Source organism: Ictidomys tridecemlineatus, unplaced genomic scaffold (genome assembly GCF_052094955.1).
Source record: "Ictidomys tridecemlineatus isolate mIctTri1 unplaced genomic scaffold, mIctTri1.hap1 Scaffold_187, whole genome shotgun sequence".
Lineage (NCBI taxonomy): Eukaryota > Metazoa > Chordata > Mammalia > Rodentia > Sciuridae > Ictidomys > Ictidomys tridecemlineatus.
The window spans coordinates 132,237-150,326 of record NW_027521609.1 but is presented as its reverse complement, the minus strand read 5'-3'; the positions used below and the strand labels follow the sequence as shown (position 1 = coordinate 150,326).

Sequence of the window (18,090 nt, the reverse complement as noted above, 5' to 3'; positions counted from 1 at the left end):
AAATAAGATAAAAAGAGCTAGGGATACAGTTCAGCTCCTGGATCAGTCCCCAGTACTGCCAAACAGGAAGAAAAAGAGGGAGAGATGTAACAGAGGTTGGTCATCAGTATTTAGTCTGGATGTAGCAAGGCCTCCTTGTCAAGGCCTACAGAATAGACCAGAAATTATAAGGATATGATACGATTGCTAATTTACTTGTTCTTGCTGCCCCCCTTCCCCCACTGAAAATTGAACCCAGGGGCAGGCACTGTACCACCAAGCTTTATCCTTTTTATTTATTTATTTTTAAATTTTGAGACAGGGTCTTGCTAAATTGCCTAGGTTGGCCTCAAATTTGTGATCCTCCTGTCTCAGCCTCCAGACTTGCTGGGATTATAGGCATGTGCCATCGCAGCCAGCAAGGATAACAATTGTTGAATTCAGGTGGAGAGTGTACAAATGTGTTGTATTGTTCTTTTTTTTTTCTTTTTTTTTTTTTTAAAGAGAGAGACACAAACAGAGAGAGAGAGAGAATTTTAATATTTATTTTTTAGTTTTCGGCAGACACAACATCTTTGTTTGTATGTGGTGCTGAGGATTGAACCCGGGCCAAACGCATGCCAGGCGAGCGCGCTACCACTTGAGCCACATCCCCAGCCCTTGTATTCTTCTTAAAAGTTAAAACTTTTCTGTGCATCTAAAAATATTTCTTAGACATGGGTGTTTAAAAGGGTTATTATATTGGCTAAAGAAAAAGTATTCAAAATCAGATTAGTTTAGAGAGTTTGGTTCAGGGCCTTTCCACAGTAACCTCACATAATCTACATCACATCCCTGTGGGGTAGGTGGCACGGGGTGGGGTGCATTTCACAAATGAACAGAAACTCAGAGAGATAAGAGGTTTTCTCAAGGTCACACAGTAAAGTTTAGGCCAAGCCGAGAGTTGAACCCACATCTATCCAAATCAAAATTCTCTGCTTCTCTTTTTAAAGCCTCTTCTCTCCCATCCCATTTCCCAGGGCTGTTGGATAAGGCGAGACCCATGTGCATTTACCATGTGTCAGGCATTGCATGTATCAGTCAAATACTCACAACAATCTCATATGGTCATTACTAATGACATTCCCATTGTATTAAGGTACAGAGAGTTTAACTAACTTGCTTAAGGTCACAAGCTAAGAATGGAAGAGCTGGGAGTTAAAGAACCCCGGCAGTCTGTCTCTATAGCCTCCCCTTAAAAGGGTCAAGTTAACAGTGGAAAAAGTTCAAATTGCTTTAGGAATATAGAGTAGGATTAATTTTGGTTCTCACAGAATCCCTGAAAAGTTCCCCACTCCTGGCTTCTGACATATTCCAAGACAGGGCTCTGGTTTCAGATGTTCCCACATGGGGGACACTTGCCTCTTGGATTCATCTGGGAGCTTCTTGAAGATGGTGGGGTGCTACTGTCACTCCCCATGGGTCTCTAGCTATTGCTCACTGCCTTCTGAGGTGCTCTGGATCAAGGCTGGTCTTTAGATATGGTCCTGTGCTAAAGTGATGGGATAGGACACCAATTTGCCTACAGAATGAGCTGCAGGGTCCAGAGAGACCACTGAAGCAGTTTACGGCTCAGTAGTCAAGGGCCTGCCTTCAGAGTCAGGCCAGTTTTGCGTGGAAGGGCGTGACTTGCTTCTCCTTATAGCAATGTCAGTTTCCTCTTTGGTTCCCTGTTCCGTGGGATGTGCACCTGTCTACAGGTCTCCTACTTCACTTGCTAGCCTTGGGTTCAACCTGGGGCCAGAGTGGCCTTTCTCCACCTCAGGGCCTTTGCCCTGCTGTTCCCCCTGGTGGCACTGTTCTGTCCTCACTTGTGGCTGGCTCTTTCTCACCCTTGGTCTCAGCTGATGTCAGCTGCTTAGGGAGACCTTCCTTGTCTACTGTAGCCTGCTGCCAACACATCCTCCTGTTTTATTTTGCTCATATCTGTTATTAGTACCAGATAATTATTGATTGACTTGCGTTTATTCTCCTCCACATGAATATAAGTTCAAATAAGACAAGAGATTTAATCTGTTTTGTTCTCAGCACCAACAACTGCATCTGGCATCCAATAAATAAATAATGAATTGATTGAATGAATAAATAAACGAATGAATGAAAGCCGAGCCCCCCAAGCATTACAATCCCAGTTCTTCTGCTGCAGTGGGCTATCAGACTGTCAGACTTTGCAGATGGCCCCTTGGCCCCCTTCTTGAGGAGCCTGAGCGCAAGCCGGCTGGCTCTTGAGACACGCTCCCTGCAAGCCTGGGCGGTGGCCCCGCGGGGAGAGGGGCTGTCGTCATTTAGTGACGCTCCCTAAAGCCGCTGCGCGGCCGCGGGGGCTACTGGGGTCGGGTGGCGAGCGTGCTGGTCTTTTGCGACGGTGCCCGGCGGCGCTGGTCCCGCCCCTCCGCCCCTGTGCGACCGCCCGCCTCGCCCCCGTTGCTGCGCTTGCTCTGGGCCTCGCGGCCCCGCCCGCTTCATGTGGCCCGTCCGGCGGCGGCCGTTGGCTGGGATCCGCGAGGCGGCGGCGGCGGCGGCCCGCGAGGCTCCGGAGACGGCGGCCGAGGCCCAGGCAGCGGCGCACGGGAGCGGCAGGAGCAGGCTTGGCCCTCGAGCGGCCGCCAGGCTGCAGCATGTGCGCCCGCCGGGGGCTGCTGTGGCTGCCGCGCCGCTCGCTGCTCGCCGCGCTCTTCTTCTTCTCGCTCTTGTCCTCGCTGCTCTACTCCGTCTGTGTGGCCCCCGGCATAGGTAGGAAGGGGCCTCCCGGGACCCGACCCCGACCCGGGCCGGCGCGCCTGAGGCCGCTGCACCTTCCCGCCCGTTGTGCCCGGCCCCGGGGCGCCGCCCGCCGCCCCGCGGACCCCTTCCCCCCCCCCCCCCGCGACCCCCCCCCCCCCCCCCCGCGGACCCCTTCCCCCCCCCCCCGCGGACCCCTTCCCCCCCCGCCCCGCGGACCCCTTCCCCCCCGCGCCGCGGACCCCTTCCCCCCCCCCCCCCCCCCGCCCCGCGGACCCCTTCCCCCCCACCGCCCGCCGCCCTGCGGACCCCTTCCCCCCGCCCCGGCGCGGCTCCCGGCATTCGGCGAACCGACCTGGCGCCGGCGGCAGCGCCCCGCCGCCCGCGCATCCTCCCCCGGCGCCAGAGCCCCCTGCCCGCCCGAGCCGCGCTCCCGCGCCGGGTCTCCGGTTCCCTGGTCCCCGGGTCCCGCCGACCCCTGGCCCACCCGCGCTGCCCACTCCCCTGCAGCGTCGTGCCGCCTCTGGCCCCCGAGTCCGAGCCATTTCATACAGAAAAGTAAAAACTGTAAAGGTCTCATAATACCAAGGTGCTGGTAAGCAACAGAAATTCTCATACCTTGTGGGTAGGAATGCATATATTTTCCTCATAAAAGTCTTATGAATCTTTTATGAGATTTATTTCTATATATTTTTCTTATAAATGATATTTCTAAATTTTATATTATGTGTTGTTCTCTGTGAGAATGAAATTGATTTTTTGGTAATTGTTGTACTTATGTTTAGCAACTTACCTGCACTGCTAAAATACAACTAATGACTTGTCTATAAATTCTTAGGATTTTCTTTATAGATAATTGTATCCCTAGTAGGTAATCCTAAGTTTGTTAGCTTTCTAATGCTTAGTCTTTTAAAAATTTTTATTTATCTTATTTTGCTCCTGGAACCTGTAGCACAATTTTGCTAGAAATAGAGATAGCAGGCATCTTTATGTTGTTGTTATTTGTTGAAATTTTTAATCTGTCCTTTATCTGATTAAAAAAAACCAATTGTTGAGTGCTTTCCTGCATCATTTGAGATAAATACGTTTTGTTTTTCCCTAGGATTTTCAAATATTATGAATTACATGTTATTCTTTTTGTTGTAGTTTTCAATGCTGGGGATTGAAGGGCCTTGTACACGCTAGGCAATTGCTCTACCACTGAACTACATTCCCAGCACTTATGCTGATTTTTAAATATAATATATTTGCATACTGAGAATGAACTCAACTTTGACATGTTTTTATACATTATTAAATTTTCTTTAGAAAGGATATACATTTATGCTTCTCACTGGGTTCATAATTGAGATTGGCTTATGTTCTTCCTTTCTCATGCTGTCCCTGTCATATTTTATATGCATTTTTAGATTTAATTATAATATACAGTGTGCAAGTCATTACAGCTTCACAAAGTGATCACATTTGTGTAACAAGAAAGAAGCAGAACTTTTCTAGGACACCAAGGGCCCTTCATGTTCTCTTTTAATCAGCACTGTTTCCCTGACAGTAACCAAAATCCTAATTTCTAACACTTTAGTTTTACCTTTTACTTTAATGTTATAAAAATGAAATCCTATATTTGAGGCCATTTTAAAAAATAAATGTTCCTTGTTTGAGGCCATTTTAAAGAATAAATGTTCCTTGAAAAGAATGTGTTTGTTAGATTCAGGATTCCTTATAGGTTCGTTGGATCAAATTTTTTTATTACATTGTTCTTACTAATGTCTAAAAATTATTTTTATCAATTATTATTTTATTAAATCTACTCTTTCACTTGCATATTATTACTTTCTTCTTGTAATTTTATATACAGATTTAGAATCACCATAGTTATTAACCCACAGCTAATTTTGAACTTTTTGTCCTAGGTTCATGCTTTGAATATCCTCAGAGCCTTGTTTAGAGATACACCTCTAGGAGAAAATATCATTCCGTATGTTGCCGATGGAGCTAAGGCTGCAATTCTGGGTTTTACCTCACCAGTCTGGGCAGTGAGTGCTTTTGCCATTTACTTTCATTGATTTAATTGTACCTCTGATTAAGTTTTAATAAACCTTTCACTGGATGATAAAAAAATATATATTGCATTTTATCAAGGAATTTCTCTAGGGAATAAATTCTTGGATCAGACTATATTTTGATTCTTGATGTTTTATGGCTTCATTTTATCTCTTTTGTTGGTTTATTAGACTTAAGTCTTTTATTTTAGTGCAGTAAGCTATAACTTTAACTTATCACAGTCTACCCTTGAGTGATATTTTGCTGTGCCACTTAAAGTATAAGAACTTAATATTTTGCTTCCCTTTTCTTCTTCCTATCTTGATGCTGCTATTGTTATACATTTTACTTTTTTGTGTGTTGTAAGCCTACCCTAGGTTGTTATTACTTTTGTTTAAAGTCAGTTATCTTTTTTTTTAAATTTGCCATTTTAACCATTTAACTTGGCATAAGTGTATACAATATTCATCACATTACACATTTTCAGAACCTTTTTGTCATCCCCAACAAAAGATCTATACTCATTAAGTTTTGACTTCCTGTATTTTCTTATCCCCGGTAACCTCTGTAATACCTTTGGATTCTATGAATTTACCTGACCTAATATCTCTTATAAGTGGAATCATAACAATATTTATTAATTTATATTTGGCTTATTTCGTTTAATATAATGTCTTTAAGTTTCAACCAAGTTGTAACGTGTCAGAATTTTATTCCTTTTTAAGTCTGCATAACATTTCATTGTATGTGTGTACTTTATTTTCTTTATCCACTCATCTGTTGATAGATTGTTTCCACATTTTACTTATTATGGTAATTCAGCAGTGAGCATTAGCATACAAGTTATCTGAGTCCCTGATTTCAGTTAATTTGGGTGTATTATAGGGTAATTCTATGTTTAACTTTTTGAGGAACCATCAAACTCTTCCATAGAGACAGTATCATTTTATGTTCATATCAGCAATGCACAAGAGTTCCAATTTGTTTAAGTCTTCACTTAGGATTTTCATTTTTTAAAATGATAGTTCTTCCTGATGGGTTTGAAGTGGTATCCCTTTATGATTTTGCTTTGCATTTCCCTACTGATTAGTAATATTGATCTAGAAGCAGACCAACTCTTTCTTAGTATCTTAATGTATCTCTTTTTGGATGTTGTAGATTCTGTATATCATATGTTGAGTGAGTGGTACCAATATATTCTATCAAAAGTTGAAAAATCAAGCACAAAACATTAAATAGAAGTCTAAATATTGAATCACTTTTTTTTTCAATATAACACTGTCCAGAAACCATTTGACTTAGAACTCTGTAAAGACTGTGAGCAGTACCTAGTGTACTTCTTAGATTTAAGAAAGGAAACTTTCATGTGTCTTTTTTCATGATTCCTTGGAGAAACCCTTATTTTTTTTTTCTCCTATGTCATTGTGTCTTCAAGAGTAAAGGACAATAACCTATGATTCATAGGCGCTTGACATGTGGCTTTACAAAAATGCTTGGCAAAGGGGAGGGGAGGAGCAAAGAACCTAGGTCTTAAACCCACAGAGTGGTGGGGTGTGGTGGCGCATGCCTGTGATCCCAGCAGCTTCGGAGATCTGAGGCAGGAGGATTATGAGTTCAAAGCCAGCCTCAGCAACAGTGAGGCATAAGCATCTCAGTGAGACCCTGTCTCTAAATAAAATGCAAAGTAGGGCTGGGGATGTGGCTCAAGTGGTTAAGTCCCCCTGAGTTCAATCCTTTGTAACTCCCCACCCACAATTCCCACAAACAAAACAAAATCCACAGAGTGGAGTATTTACTAGACAGGCAGGCTTTCCAATTAGTACAAACCATTTCGTACCAATATGATAAGCCTCTAATTGAGATTCAGTCTGTTGCAGTGGCTGCAAAGGCACAGACTCCCAGTGTGAGGAACACTCCTCAAGGTTGCCAACATTTGCCTAGACAATTGGGCATCTTCTTGTAAGAGATGCAGACTTTTGGAATTCTGTCTAGGAGCATTGCATAACTGCCCTTGAAGGCACAGCGTTTACCTTTTACATTTATAGGAAATAGAACAATACCCGTATACCATCAGTGTAATCAGAGATGTAGGAATGTGGCTTGATCATCAGGAAAATTAGAGATGGTAAAACTGATTGCCAACAATATTAATATTGTTTTCTTCAAGTCTAATCCAGATAATACAAGAAATATTTTCTGTGAAAGGGCTTTAGCAGTGTGAAATGTGGTGATTTTCCCAACTTTTTGCCAAAGCCAAAAGTGTCAGAAATAAATGATTCCTTTGTGGAAGTCCATTTGTGAGACCCAAAACAGTAATGCATATGCCTGAAAATTTTTTTAAAATAAAGGAAAACATAAGAGAAACCTTTAAAATGAGTTACCTGTTAAGCCACCACAGAGTTATCATGATTCTGATGCATATTTTTTATCCTGTGAGTTTTATGCATGAATACTATCAATATCCATATATATATCCACAAAAGCTTGTAATAATATAAATGCTTATGATAATTTTATTAACTGGAATCTTCCTTTTGAACACTGGTTGTATAGGAATATTTTGTTTCTATTTGCTGTTCTTGCTTTGTCAGACAAAGTAACATCATACCTGTGACAATCTATACTGTTGCCATAAATTTTTTTTAACTTTATAACAACAGTTTCACAGACTCCAGGCATAGCATTGGCTGTGTTCAGTTCTGGTGATGATCTTCTTGCTTGTAGAGTCCTGAGCAAGCATGGGACTTCATGTGGGGTGGGAGGGAGCTCATGTTGCCATATGCTGATTGCTGTATTTCCTTTCTTATGAAAACCTAATGAAATTATAAGTCAACATAATCACCGGCTATGAAGAAACCTTCATTTTACAGTAACAGTTTACTATAGCATTATTTGTTGAAGTCATTTTAAAGGGTGTTTTTCCCCTAGTGCTTGTGAAATATGGTTTGATTTACAGAAATTTGATTTGTGTGCATCCTCTCAGGAATATATTGTGCCTAAAGCTGGCGACATCTGTACTTTTGACTTAATTGTTTTTCCTGATAAGTTGGAGAGGCAAAAACCCAGGTAAAGTGAATTATTTGTAGTAAAGGGCCATTTTTCAGAGAGCATTCATGTATAGATTTAATGTGTTTTTACAGATTACTGGCTATTTGTATTGAGACCTTACAGGTCTTTCAATCTTTGCTACTTGGTTGGAATTTTTTAAATACAGAGAAAATGTACTATTGTAAACATTGTAGGCATTAGGCATACCTACAGTGTAGTAGATGACATATTAAGCACTGGAAATACTAATATAAATAATGTACCTGGCATCATTTATATTACATTGATTAATTTCAGTAAACTTTATTATATTTCATATTTTATATATAAATAAAATAAGGCTAAGAGACCTGAAATACCTTTGTCTAAGAATGTGCAACTGTTATCTGTCTGACTTCAGAATCTGAAGTGTGGTAAAGCAGTTTTGTGTGTGATAGGATTGCAGAAAAGGTCATTTTAGCTGATTTGTAGGGCTTGGGCCCTGTGTCCTCAGAAAGCAACTGGAGGTAAGATTTTATTGAGTGGTACAAACCCAGAGCAGCAAGAATGAAAGAAAACAATAAATAAGGCAAGAAAGGAGGAAAGATGCTACCAAGTAGGCCCTAACCTTGCAAGAAAACTGAGCTGGTTGTCTTGTCACATGGTACATCTTCTACTATGTGAAACTACCACCTCTTAGAAGAGTCCCATTGCTTGTTTCTTGTTGGTCAGAGTTTACCCCTTGGGGCATTAACCCAACTTGGACAAGTGTTGGCATAAACACTTGAAATGCAACTGTGATTCCTTCTGCTATTGAAAAGCCTATTGAAAAATCCTTCACAAGGGGGTTTTATAGCAGGGAATGATGGGTTTTTTATTAATCTAGATAAATGGGGACTTGATTCTAAGGTGGCAAGAAGGAAGGAGGAAGACCAATCAGGAAGCTATTATAATAGTTCTGCCAAAAGGTGATGATGGCCTAGAATAGAGAAATGTTAGTAAAGATGGTAAGAAATGATTATGTTTGACATACATTTTGTAGATGAAGTTAGTTTAGTCAAAATTTAAGTTACATAAAATGACTTATAGATACATATGCATAGATCCTTAGAGTTTTCTGGGCAGTTGTTCTTTTAAAATAGCATCTGATTCTCTTTATTATGTTTAGTGACTGTTGGACACCTGATTGCTTTTCCCTAGGCAACTCTCAGCCTTTCCAATAGAGCTTGCCAAGCAACCCAACTAGGGTCCTCCTATGACTCATCCTGAGGTTATATTTTCATCTAGAACAGTTTTATCTTGCTTCTCTCAAGTCAGTTCTGATTCACAGCATGCAGGGGATATCAGAGGAATATACAAAAAAGACTTTCAGATCTTCCTGGCAGCACTGCCACGATTACTTTGTGTCTTGTTGGCACCAATGACTCTGCCCTCTGGCAGTTGTGAAGTTGCTATGAAGGTTCCAGGCTTAGGGCTGTGTAGTCTTGAAATCCAGCTGTGCTCCACTCATCATGCTATGTGCCTTGGAATGGAGCTTCATTTACTCAGAGGAAGAGGTACATTTTTTCTAATTCACTTATAGATGCTGTATGGATTAGTGGAAACCCTTTCTTTACTTTTGACCTCTCATGGGAGAAGTATCTTACAGCTTTGGAAGACAGTTACCAAGAACTCAAGTATTGCTGGTCTTCTCCTTAGAAGCCCAGAAAATATGGCATGGTTTTTCTGGATTATAGGTGTAGGATTTCTTCAAAGTCACATGGCTTAGAACTCAAATCTCATTTAATATTTTTCAAAATCATTGGATCTAGTGTTCTAAAGAACATAATACAGGAAATTTTGACACATACTGTTAGATCTGCATTAAATACTATGCCTATACATAAGCTGGAGAGAAAACTGAATAATATTTTTCTCCAAAAAGGAAAATAGAAAATGCTTTTAACCTTATTCTTTGCAAAAATGTTGTTGTATTTTGAGTTATATTTCTTATGCTTATACTATTTCATGTATTGATAGCAGTGACAAGTTATATAATTATGCCAACCATTCAGTAGTTAGTGAACTTTGAAAAATGTTTTTGGTTTTTAAAAACCAATCTTATTACTAAAGTGCTTTCTTTATGAAACTTTTTGCTGTCTAATTCACAGTGAGCTCTCAAATATATTTGATGAATAAATGTTTTATTGGGTTTATTATTGATATTTACTTTATATTTATTAAAATAAATCCTAATTTTTAAGAGAATAACATATTTTTCCAATATTTATTTTATATCTAAAGAATTCTAAAGCAGAACTACTAATCTGTCTAAGCCATATTAATTGGTGATAGAATAAAAACTTCACATTTATTTCCTATTTTTAATATTCTCAAAGATTTCTAGTTAAAACAAGAGTTTATGATTCTTACTTGATCCTCTCTCACGATTAGTTCACTTAGTTTCATTTCAGTTTTCAATAGTTTTGTCGTTATAACAAGTGGGTTTAGTGGCCAACAAAAAGCTGCCAAAAGCTTTCATTCCATGGAATTCCCTACTTTGGTGTTGTAGATTTTCTCATGTAAGTTTCTGGACAAAATAGAACATCCTATCTCATGACACTTAGAAAGTTTTTTCCTATTTTGAATCAAACTTGGTGGTAATGAGAATCCCAGAAATATATACTTGTTTTATGTTTTATCGATTCCACCTTTCTACTTCCACTTTCTCTCTACCCCAGTGTTTTCTCTCCCCCAACAGCTAGATGGAAGATGAGTGGCTGCTTTTAAATATTTAAAAGATAAGTCTGGATTAAGTAAGACTGTACTGAATTATGTTTATTTTTAAACTCATTTTATTCATTACATAAATTGAATACATTTTAGCAAAATTAATTTAGCTCATTAATTGTCCATTTTTATTCCATGTTTACCTTTAACTGATCTTTAGAGCTCTCAATTTTCTTAGCAATGACAAACTAAAGTAGCTAATACTCTAAAAATGATACTGTTTTCTGTTTCTTATCATATTAGGTATGAGCAATTAATTTGAATAAAATGCTAGTGATTTAAGTCTTTCTAAAAATCAAACATCACTTCAGTGCTTGGTTTAATGTACATTAATTAAAGTAGTCAATACTTATACTCTGGCATATGTGAACTTGTGCTTCTTTATTACTTTTCTGAACTGTTCATTTTAAGGAAGGTGACACTGTTTCAGTAGCAAGCACTTGATTTTTGACATCAATAAATTCTACATGTTTTAAAAGTTATTGCCACAGCTGAAATAATAGTGTTTCACTTCTTTTTTAATACTGAAGCTGGGTGTGGTCCCTTAAAATAGTTATGAATAAGGCCGGTTGGTATTTTGCCATAGTTCAGTACATTTATATATAAAAAGCTATTGCCTTTGCTTAACTTAAAGAAATGTTTAAGTGATAATAGTTTGTTAGTGGTCTCTTATTGTTCAGCTACAACATTTTTATCTTAAATGTTTGAAGTGTGAAATAAAATGGATTTTAAAGTCAAGAAGGAAAAAAAGCTAACTACTATTTTGAAGATTAGCTCATTGATACATCTCAATACAAGCAAAATTCTTTTATAAATCAGTTTTGAAAGAATATAGTAAGTCATAGCTAAATGGAATTGATGGAAGTGTGTGGTTTTATTGAGTATCTTGTGTGTTGTATAGAAGGCATTGATGACTGGGACAAATTACTTAACCTGCCTGTACTTCAGTTTTCACACCTGTAAAATGATCACAGCTAATTCAGAGTTGGGGAGGATTAATTAAATTAATGTTTATCAATCATTTAGGAGAGCCTATAAGTAAGTGCTCATTAGTTATTAATAAGTGGTTAATAATTAATAGTATTTGTTATTAATAAATTATTTGATTATTATATTTATACTTAATTATTTACTAGTTTTGCTGGAGTTGAATGGTATATTTGAACAATAATGATTGGGGATATTAGACTTTAGAAAAGATTGCTTACTGCTGGTTTCTATACATAGCTATTTAAGAGGATGAATAAACTTGAGTATTTTGCAAACTATGTATAAACATAATTTTCAAATGTAATCTCTTTTCAGATTAAAATTGCATATTTTCTAAGATTTTATATTGAAATTTTAAAAAGATTATGGAGATAATTAAATATTATTACTTGTGTGTCTGAGAGGCATATCTTGCTCAATAATAGGTTTTTCTGTGAGTTGCTATCCTAGCTGTTTGTTGAAGATTCAGTAATTGAAGAATGTCCACTAGCCTAAGCACCAGAGGCCAGGAAATTACTGTTACTTCCCTTTACTCCTCTTTTACCTTTCAAAGAACATTAACCAAACACAAAATCACCAAATCCCCAATTTACTAAACTTTTTGTAAGTCATACAGAAAATACATTCAGAAAAACATGTCAGTTTTTTTCCAAAATATGTCATTTTGTAAGCATTGTAAATGTTTACATTGTAAATGTTACACAGTTCTTTGCTTTTATCATCTAGACTTATTTCTAAACACATTTCAGAAATATCTTTTTTGGAAGGACCTAGAAGTCTCAGTGGCATTGTTCAGCTGCCTGCCCTGATAATTTCTTTTATGATTCTCATGAATCTCCTCTTTTCATGTCCACCTTAGCTATTCATATTCTTATTCTGAATATTGTTTAGACAGTTTGAAATAACTTAAATGATTTTTCCTTCAGTTTTCCCCTTTCCTTTAAATTATGTATGCATTGCATACCTGTATCACAACAGTCAAGGGGTTTTTTGTTTGTTTTTTAGAAAGTATCACTGTGTTGCCCACACCGGCCTTAAACTCTTAGGCTCCTGCCTTAGCCTTCCCAGTAGGTGGTACACGTAACTATGCCCAGCTCACAACAGTGTTCTTAAGGGCATGTCAGTTAAAAAAAAAAGAACAATAAAAACACACTTCTATGTAACTTATTGTTAAAGAAATCCTAGATTCCTCAGCAAGGAGTTTGTGAAAGGTCCATTTCAGAATGACTATGCCCTACTTCACTTTACTTTTCACACCCATCCCTCTGCTTTCAGTTCGGGATTTTAAGTAATTGAACCTTGACAATTTTCCAAACTCTTTGATTTGGAAATCCTCCCTAGTCTTTGGGACTGGATTCCTAATATAGATCATGTTCTTTTCCTTTAGGACATAAAAGGAACTTATTTTGCTGAAGCTTATAGATTGAATGTCTCTCTTTTTAATATAGTGATTTGATATATGTTTTATCACACATAATAGAACATGAGCATATTAAAAGCAAGGACTGTGCCCTATCACATGTGTTTTATAGCTTATTTTATAAAACAGATTGACTGTAAAATTTGCACCATTCATCACAAATACTAATTTTGTTAATATTGCCTACGTTTTTATACAAGTCAGAATTGAGCTTAAATCAGAATTAAATTAGACCATTGTGCTATCTTTCAGATATCTTTTAGTAAATTTCAGGCTTTAGGAGAAGATGGTTGGAAGGGAAGATGTCAAAACTCTCTTTTCATTGCCCTCCCCCTTTTTAATTTTCTGCTTTCTTTTTTAAAGTTAGCATTTTGTGGCTAGAGTTGTAGCTCAGTGGTAGAGTGCTTGCTTGCCCAGCATGTGTGAGGCACTGGGTTCAATCCTCAGCACCACATAAAAACAAATTAATAAAATAAAGGTATTATGTCCATCTACAGCTAAAAAAAAGCTATTTTTAAAAATAAATAGTCAATATTTTAACTTACAGATAACAAAGATAGTACATATAAATGGGGTAACATGTTTTGATACATGTATATATTGTGTTATATTTAAATCCAGTTAACATTTTCTACTCACGTATCATTTCTTATGTTTAAAAACTTACAAATTTTTTTCTTTTGAAATGTAGGATGCATTTATTTATCCCCCCACTCACCCCTACTGTCTCCAACCACTAGTAACTACCATTATACTTTTAACTTCTATGAAATCAGCTTTTTTGTATTCCACATGAATAAGATTTTGTGGGTCTTGTCTCTGTGCCTGGCTTACTTCATTAATATAATGATCTTGTTCCATCGTGTTGTTGCAAAGGATAGGATTTCTTTATTTTTATGACTGAATAGTATTCCATTGTGTATATATAACACTTTTTTTATCCACTTATCAGTTGATGGACTCTTAGGTTTCCATTTCTTGGCTAATAAGAATAGTGCTGCTATGAATATGGGAGTGCAGGTGTCTCTGCAGCTTACTGATTTCCTTTCCTTTGGCCATATATCCTGGAGTGGAATTGTTGGATCATATCACAGTTCAATTTTTAATCTTTTGAGGAACCTCCACACTGCTTTTCATAATGGCTATCTTTGTTGCCCTTTAAATCATATCTAGACCTATCACCAAACCAAACTTGATTTAGAATTGGTTGTGGCATATTAGTTTAGAAGAGAATATATACTCATCTCTCTCCCACTTCTCAGCCCTTTGTCTTCTGATTCTCTTCTCTAAAATCTGCAAGGTGCTAGAAAAGGAATAATAATTTATTTAAAGAAGTATAGATCTCTTTTGTAAATTTTTAAATTGTAGATGGACACTATATCTTTGTTTCATTTATTTTTTTTTATGTGGTACTGAGGATGGAGCCCAGTGCCTCACACATGTGAAGCAAGTGTTCAACCACTGAGCTAAAATCCCAGTCCCTATAGATCTCTTATAAATAAAAATTCTTGATTTTAGTAACTGACAGTTAAAATTATCTTGGGATTTATAGCATTTTTTTTTCCCTACAGAAAACCATAGGCAAAATTGCAACATGCTTGGAATTGCAAAGCGCAGCTTTACAGGTAAATGGATTTTTTTAAATGAATTATTCTAAATTGTTCTGAAAAGGTATTAGACATTCATGCCCAAAGTAATATTATCTCAGAAGGGTTTTATAACAATTGGAATTGATCAGCTGAACTCACACTTAAATGACTTAGTTCATACTTTGTAAACGGTAGAAATAAAAGATATGATTCTAATTTTTTCTGTTTGTATTAGCTTGAATATTCCAAAAATCAGTTTGGAACTTTTCATTTTCTACCTTTAAAACAAGAAATATATTTATTTTTAATATTTTATTCTTGCCATTTAAAAGACATAGGGTGCAGTGAAATCTTTGTAATGAAAAGATATAATATGCATATTTTAAATTTAGTCCACACAGTCCCAGGAAGAATTTAAACTGGAGGACCTCAAGAAGCTAGAACCAAGTAAGTTTTGTTTTATATTTTTTAGTGATATTCCTATAGGAAGAGAGTTTTATCTGTTGTGAATATCAAGATTGTTTAGCACAGAAAGTGATTGGATTTATTTCTCTTATTTTTTGGTGCTTTTAAAATTCCTACAATATTTATATTTTTAATTACCATTTGGATTTAATCTTTATTATAGAATATATATGTTATACTTCATCTAAATATCCAAATTAACCTTTAATTTGTCTTAATGGCTTTAATAAGATTATAATTATTTTGATAAACATTTTCAGTAGAGTCCAGTAGAGAATATAAGGTTACAGTCATTAATGCCCATTCACATTACATGTTATTGAAAACTACAGTCTGAATGTTGGGAAAGCATTACAAAGTGTTTTTTTTTTGTTGTCTCCATTTTTTTCCCTTCTTCAAAATTTTAAAAAGTAAACAATTCCTTCAGTTATCTTGTTGGTTAGGATATTCCCAAATAAAGCCTTTCTGCTGTTTCAAATGATTGCTCTCTTAAAACTGTCTGCAGTATGGGCAAAGGCACAGTGTGAATAACTGAATGAATGTAAGTTAATGTAGCCTTTTTTAAAAACTTTTTTAGTTGTAGACAGATACAATACCTTTATTTTATTTATTTGTTTTTATGTGGTGTTGAGGATCGAATCCAGTACCTCACACATGCAAGGCAAATGCTCTACCAACTGAACTATAACCCAGCTCCTGTACTCTTTTTTTATTGAGATAAGATTGCACATCTCAGTGCATTTATGTGACTAGGGAATAGTAGATTTTATTTATCCAACTAAGTAAGATTTTTAAGTAGGGAATCATAAAATCAAAGCATTTTCAAACAGAAAGGAGTCTCAGACTTGTGATCACATTCTCTATTGAGGAAAGAAATGAAATGATTTGTTTGTCCTGTTTCACTTCAATCTCCAGTAACTGAGCAGGGCCTAAATCTCAGAACGTTTGTCAGTGTATCTCAGTTCACACTAGTGTAATCCTTTTAATGTAAACATGCTTTGAGTAAGAGGTAAAAAATTAATTTAAGAACTAAAGAGAGCCTTGCACAGTGGTGCATGCCTGTAATCACAGCCGCTCAGGAGGCTGAGGCAGAAGGATATCAAATTCAAAGCCAACCCTAGCAAAGCAAGACACTAAGCAACTTAGTGAGACCCTGTCTCTAAATAAAATACCAAATAGGGCTGGGGATGTGGCTCAGTGGTCAAGTGCCCCTGAGTTTAATCCCAGTACCCCCAGCCAAAAAAGAACTAAATAGAATGTTCCTATAAATTCCACAAACTGCCAATATCTAATTCATTATAGCAATTCTAACAAAGACATATATTATTGAGATAGCTGAAATGTGATTGTATTGCAGATCCAGGGTAGAAAAAGGATTCTCAGAGTATACTGAAGGGGATATGATTTTCTGTTGTTTGGGTTGGAAAAGAGAAGTTAACAACAACAACAGACAACAACAAAGGAATGCATAGTGGATTTGTTGTGATTCTGGTGGCTTTTCCACAGTTTTAGATGATCATATTTCATTTCTTCAGAACACCATCCTTCTGAATATGGCAAGAATTCTGTCATTTTAATAGTTTTGGTTTCTTTATGTAATCCAGATCATAAAGTTTTGTTTTTTTTGTGGTTCTGGGGATCAAACCCATGACCTCACACATGCTAGGCAAGCGTTTTACCACTGAGCTACATCTCCAGCCCTAGATCATAAGAGTTGGAGATGTTATAAGAGACACAACTTATATTCAGAAATAGTTCTTATGCCTATATCCAATGTATATAAGGATACTAATCAATGTAATATTTCTCACAAATTTTGGGAGTTTTTTGTACCTAAAACTTTATTTCTCAAAAGCATTAATAAATACTTTGTATAAGATTGAGATATAATTTATATAAAGCACAATTCACCAATTTAACATATCATTCAATTTTTTTAGTAAATTGGAAGAGTTATGCAGACATCACCACAATCAATTTTAGGACATTTTCATCACCACAAGAAGAAACCCTATTCCCATGAGCAGTCATTCACTTCTTGCCATCCCCCTAAAATCCCTTCCAATTCCCAGCCCTAGGAAACCATTAGTTTGATTTCTGTCTATAAATTGTCCTATTGTAGACATTTTATTTAAATGGACTCATATGATATATGATCTTTTATGACTGGCTACATATAAGATTATTTTGAGAAAAACACATTGATGGCTTTAAATAAAAGATTGCAACAGTTGTTTATACGGTGGTTCTACTGAAAATTATGTTTGTGTGTGAGTGTGTGTGTGTGTGTGTGTGGATGAGAGAGAGAGAGAGAGAGAGAGAGAGAGAGTGAGAGAGAGAGAGAGAGAGAGAGATATGATGCAGGGGATTGAACCAAGGGCTTTGGGCATGTTAGACAAGTGCTTTACCATAAACTATGTCACCAGCCCTCAGTTTTTTATGATAAAAATTATTAGGATTTTGGCTTCTTATTCAGTCACTATTTCCTATTAGTTGTTTGTTTCCAAACAAATTTTAAGAATCTTATAGATACACAGAGTGGCCGTAAAGACTGTGGATGTTTATTTCATATATTTATTATCTCTTCTCTTCCTCTGAGCATGCTCAAGTACTTCTATTGCCTCACAAGATCTTTCATTAATTGCTCTTTTTTTTTTTTTTTTTTTTTTTTTAGAATAGCATCTATATGCTAAGCACTCGAATCCTCTCAGTAACATTCTGCTAAGGACAACACCGACACTAGCTTGTAAATCCCAGCAATGAGTTTTAGGGTCACCTGGATTGGTTCTTTCACTATGCTGTTAGTAATACCTGTAGTGGTGCTGTACTACATCATTCCTAAGTACAGCTCTCCAGTTCAAATTCCTAAGAAATTATTGACCCATGTATTAGTTGAAGATCAGGTTAAAATCTATTACTTTTTTGGCTTTTTAAAAAAGATTTGGAATAGAAATGGAAAGAGTATTTTGGAGATTCACTTTATTATACTTTATATAATGTTTTTCATTTGTACTTTTCCCTTCTTGATAGTTATCTTTTTAGATGATTTTA

The 18,090-nt window shown here is 36.9% G+C and overlaps 1 protein-coding gene across 1 annotated transcript in view; it reads left to right on the top strand.

The window, feature by feature from the left end:
• The first annotated feature begins 2,482 nt into the window (after nucleotides 1-2,482).
• The window catches only part of LOC144372914 (uncharacterized), an 80,143-nt gene continuing 64,535 nt past the window's right edge, over nucleotides 2,483-18,090 (top strand). The window contains exons 1-5 of the mRNA XM_078036122.1: nucleotides 2,483-2,751; nucleotides 3,111-3,297; nucleotides 4,650-4,772; nucleotides 14,557-14,610; nucleotides 14,967-15,021. Of these exons, the coding sequence (XP_077892248.1) occupies nucleotides 2,483-2,751; nucleotides 3,111-3,297; nucleotides 4,650-4,772; nucleotides 14,557-14,610; nucleotides 14,967-15,021 (688 nt within the window). The remainder of the gene's footprint in view (nucleotides 2,752-3,110; nucleotides 3,298-4,649; nucleotides 4,773-14,556; nucleotides 14,611-14,966; nucleotides 15,022-18,090) is intronic.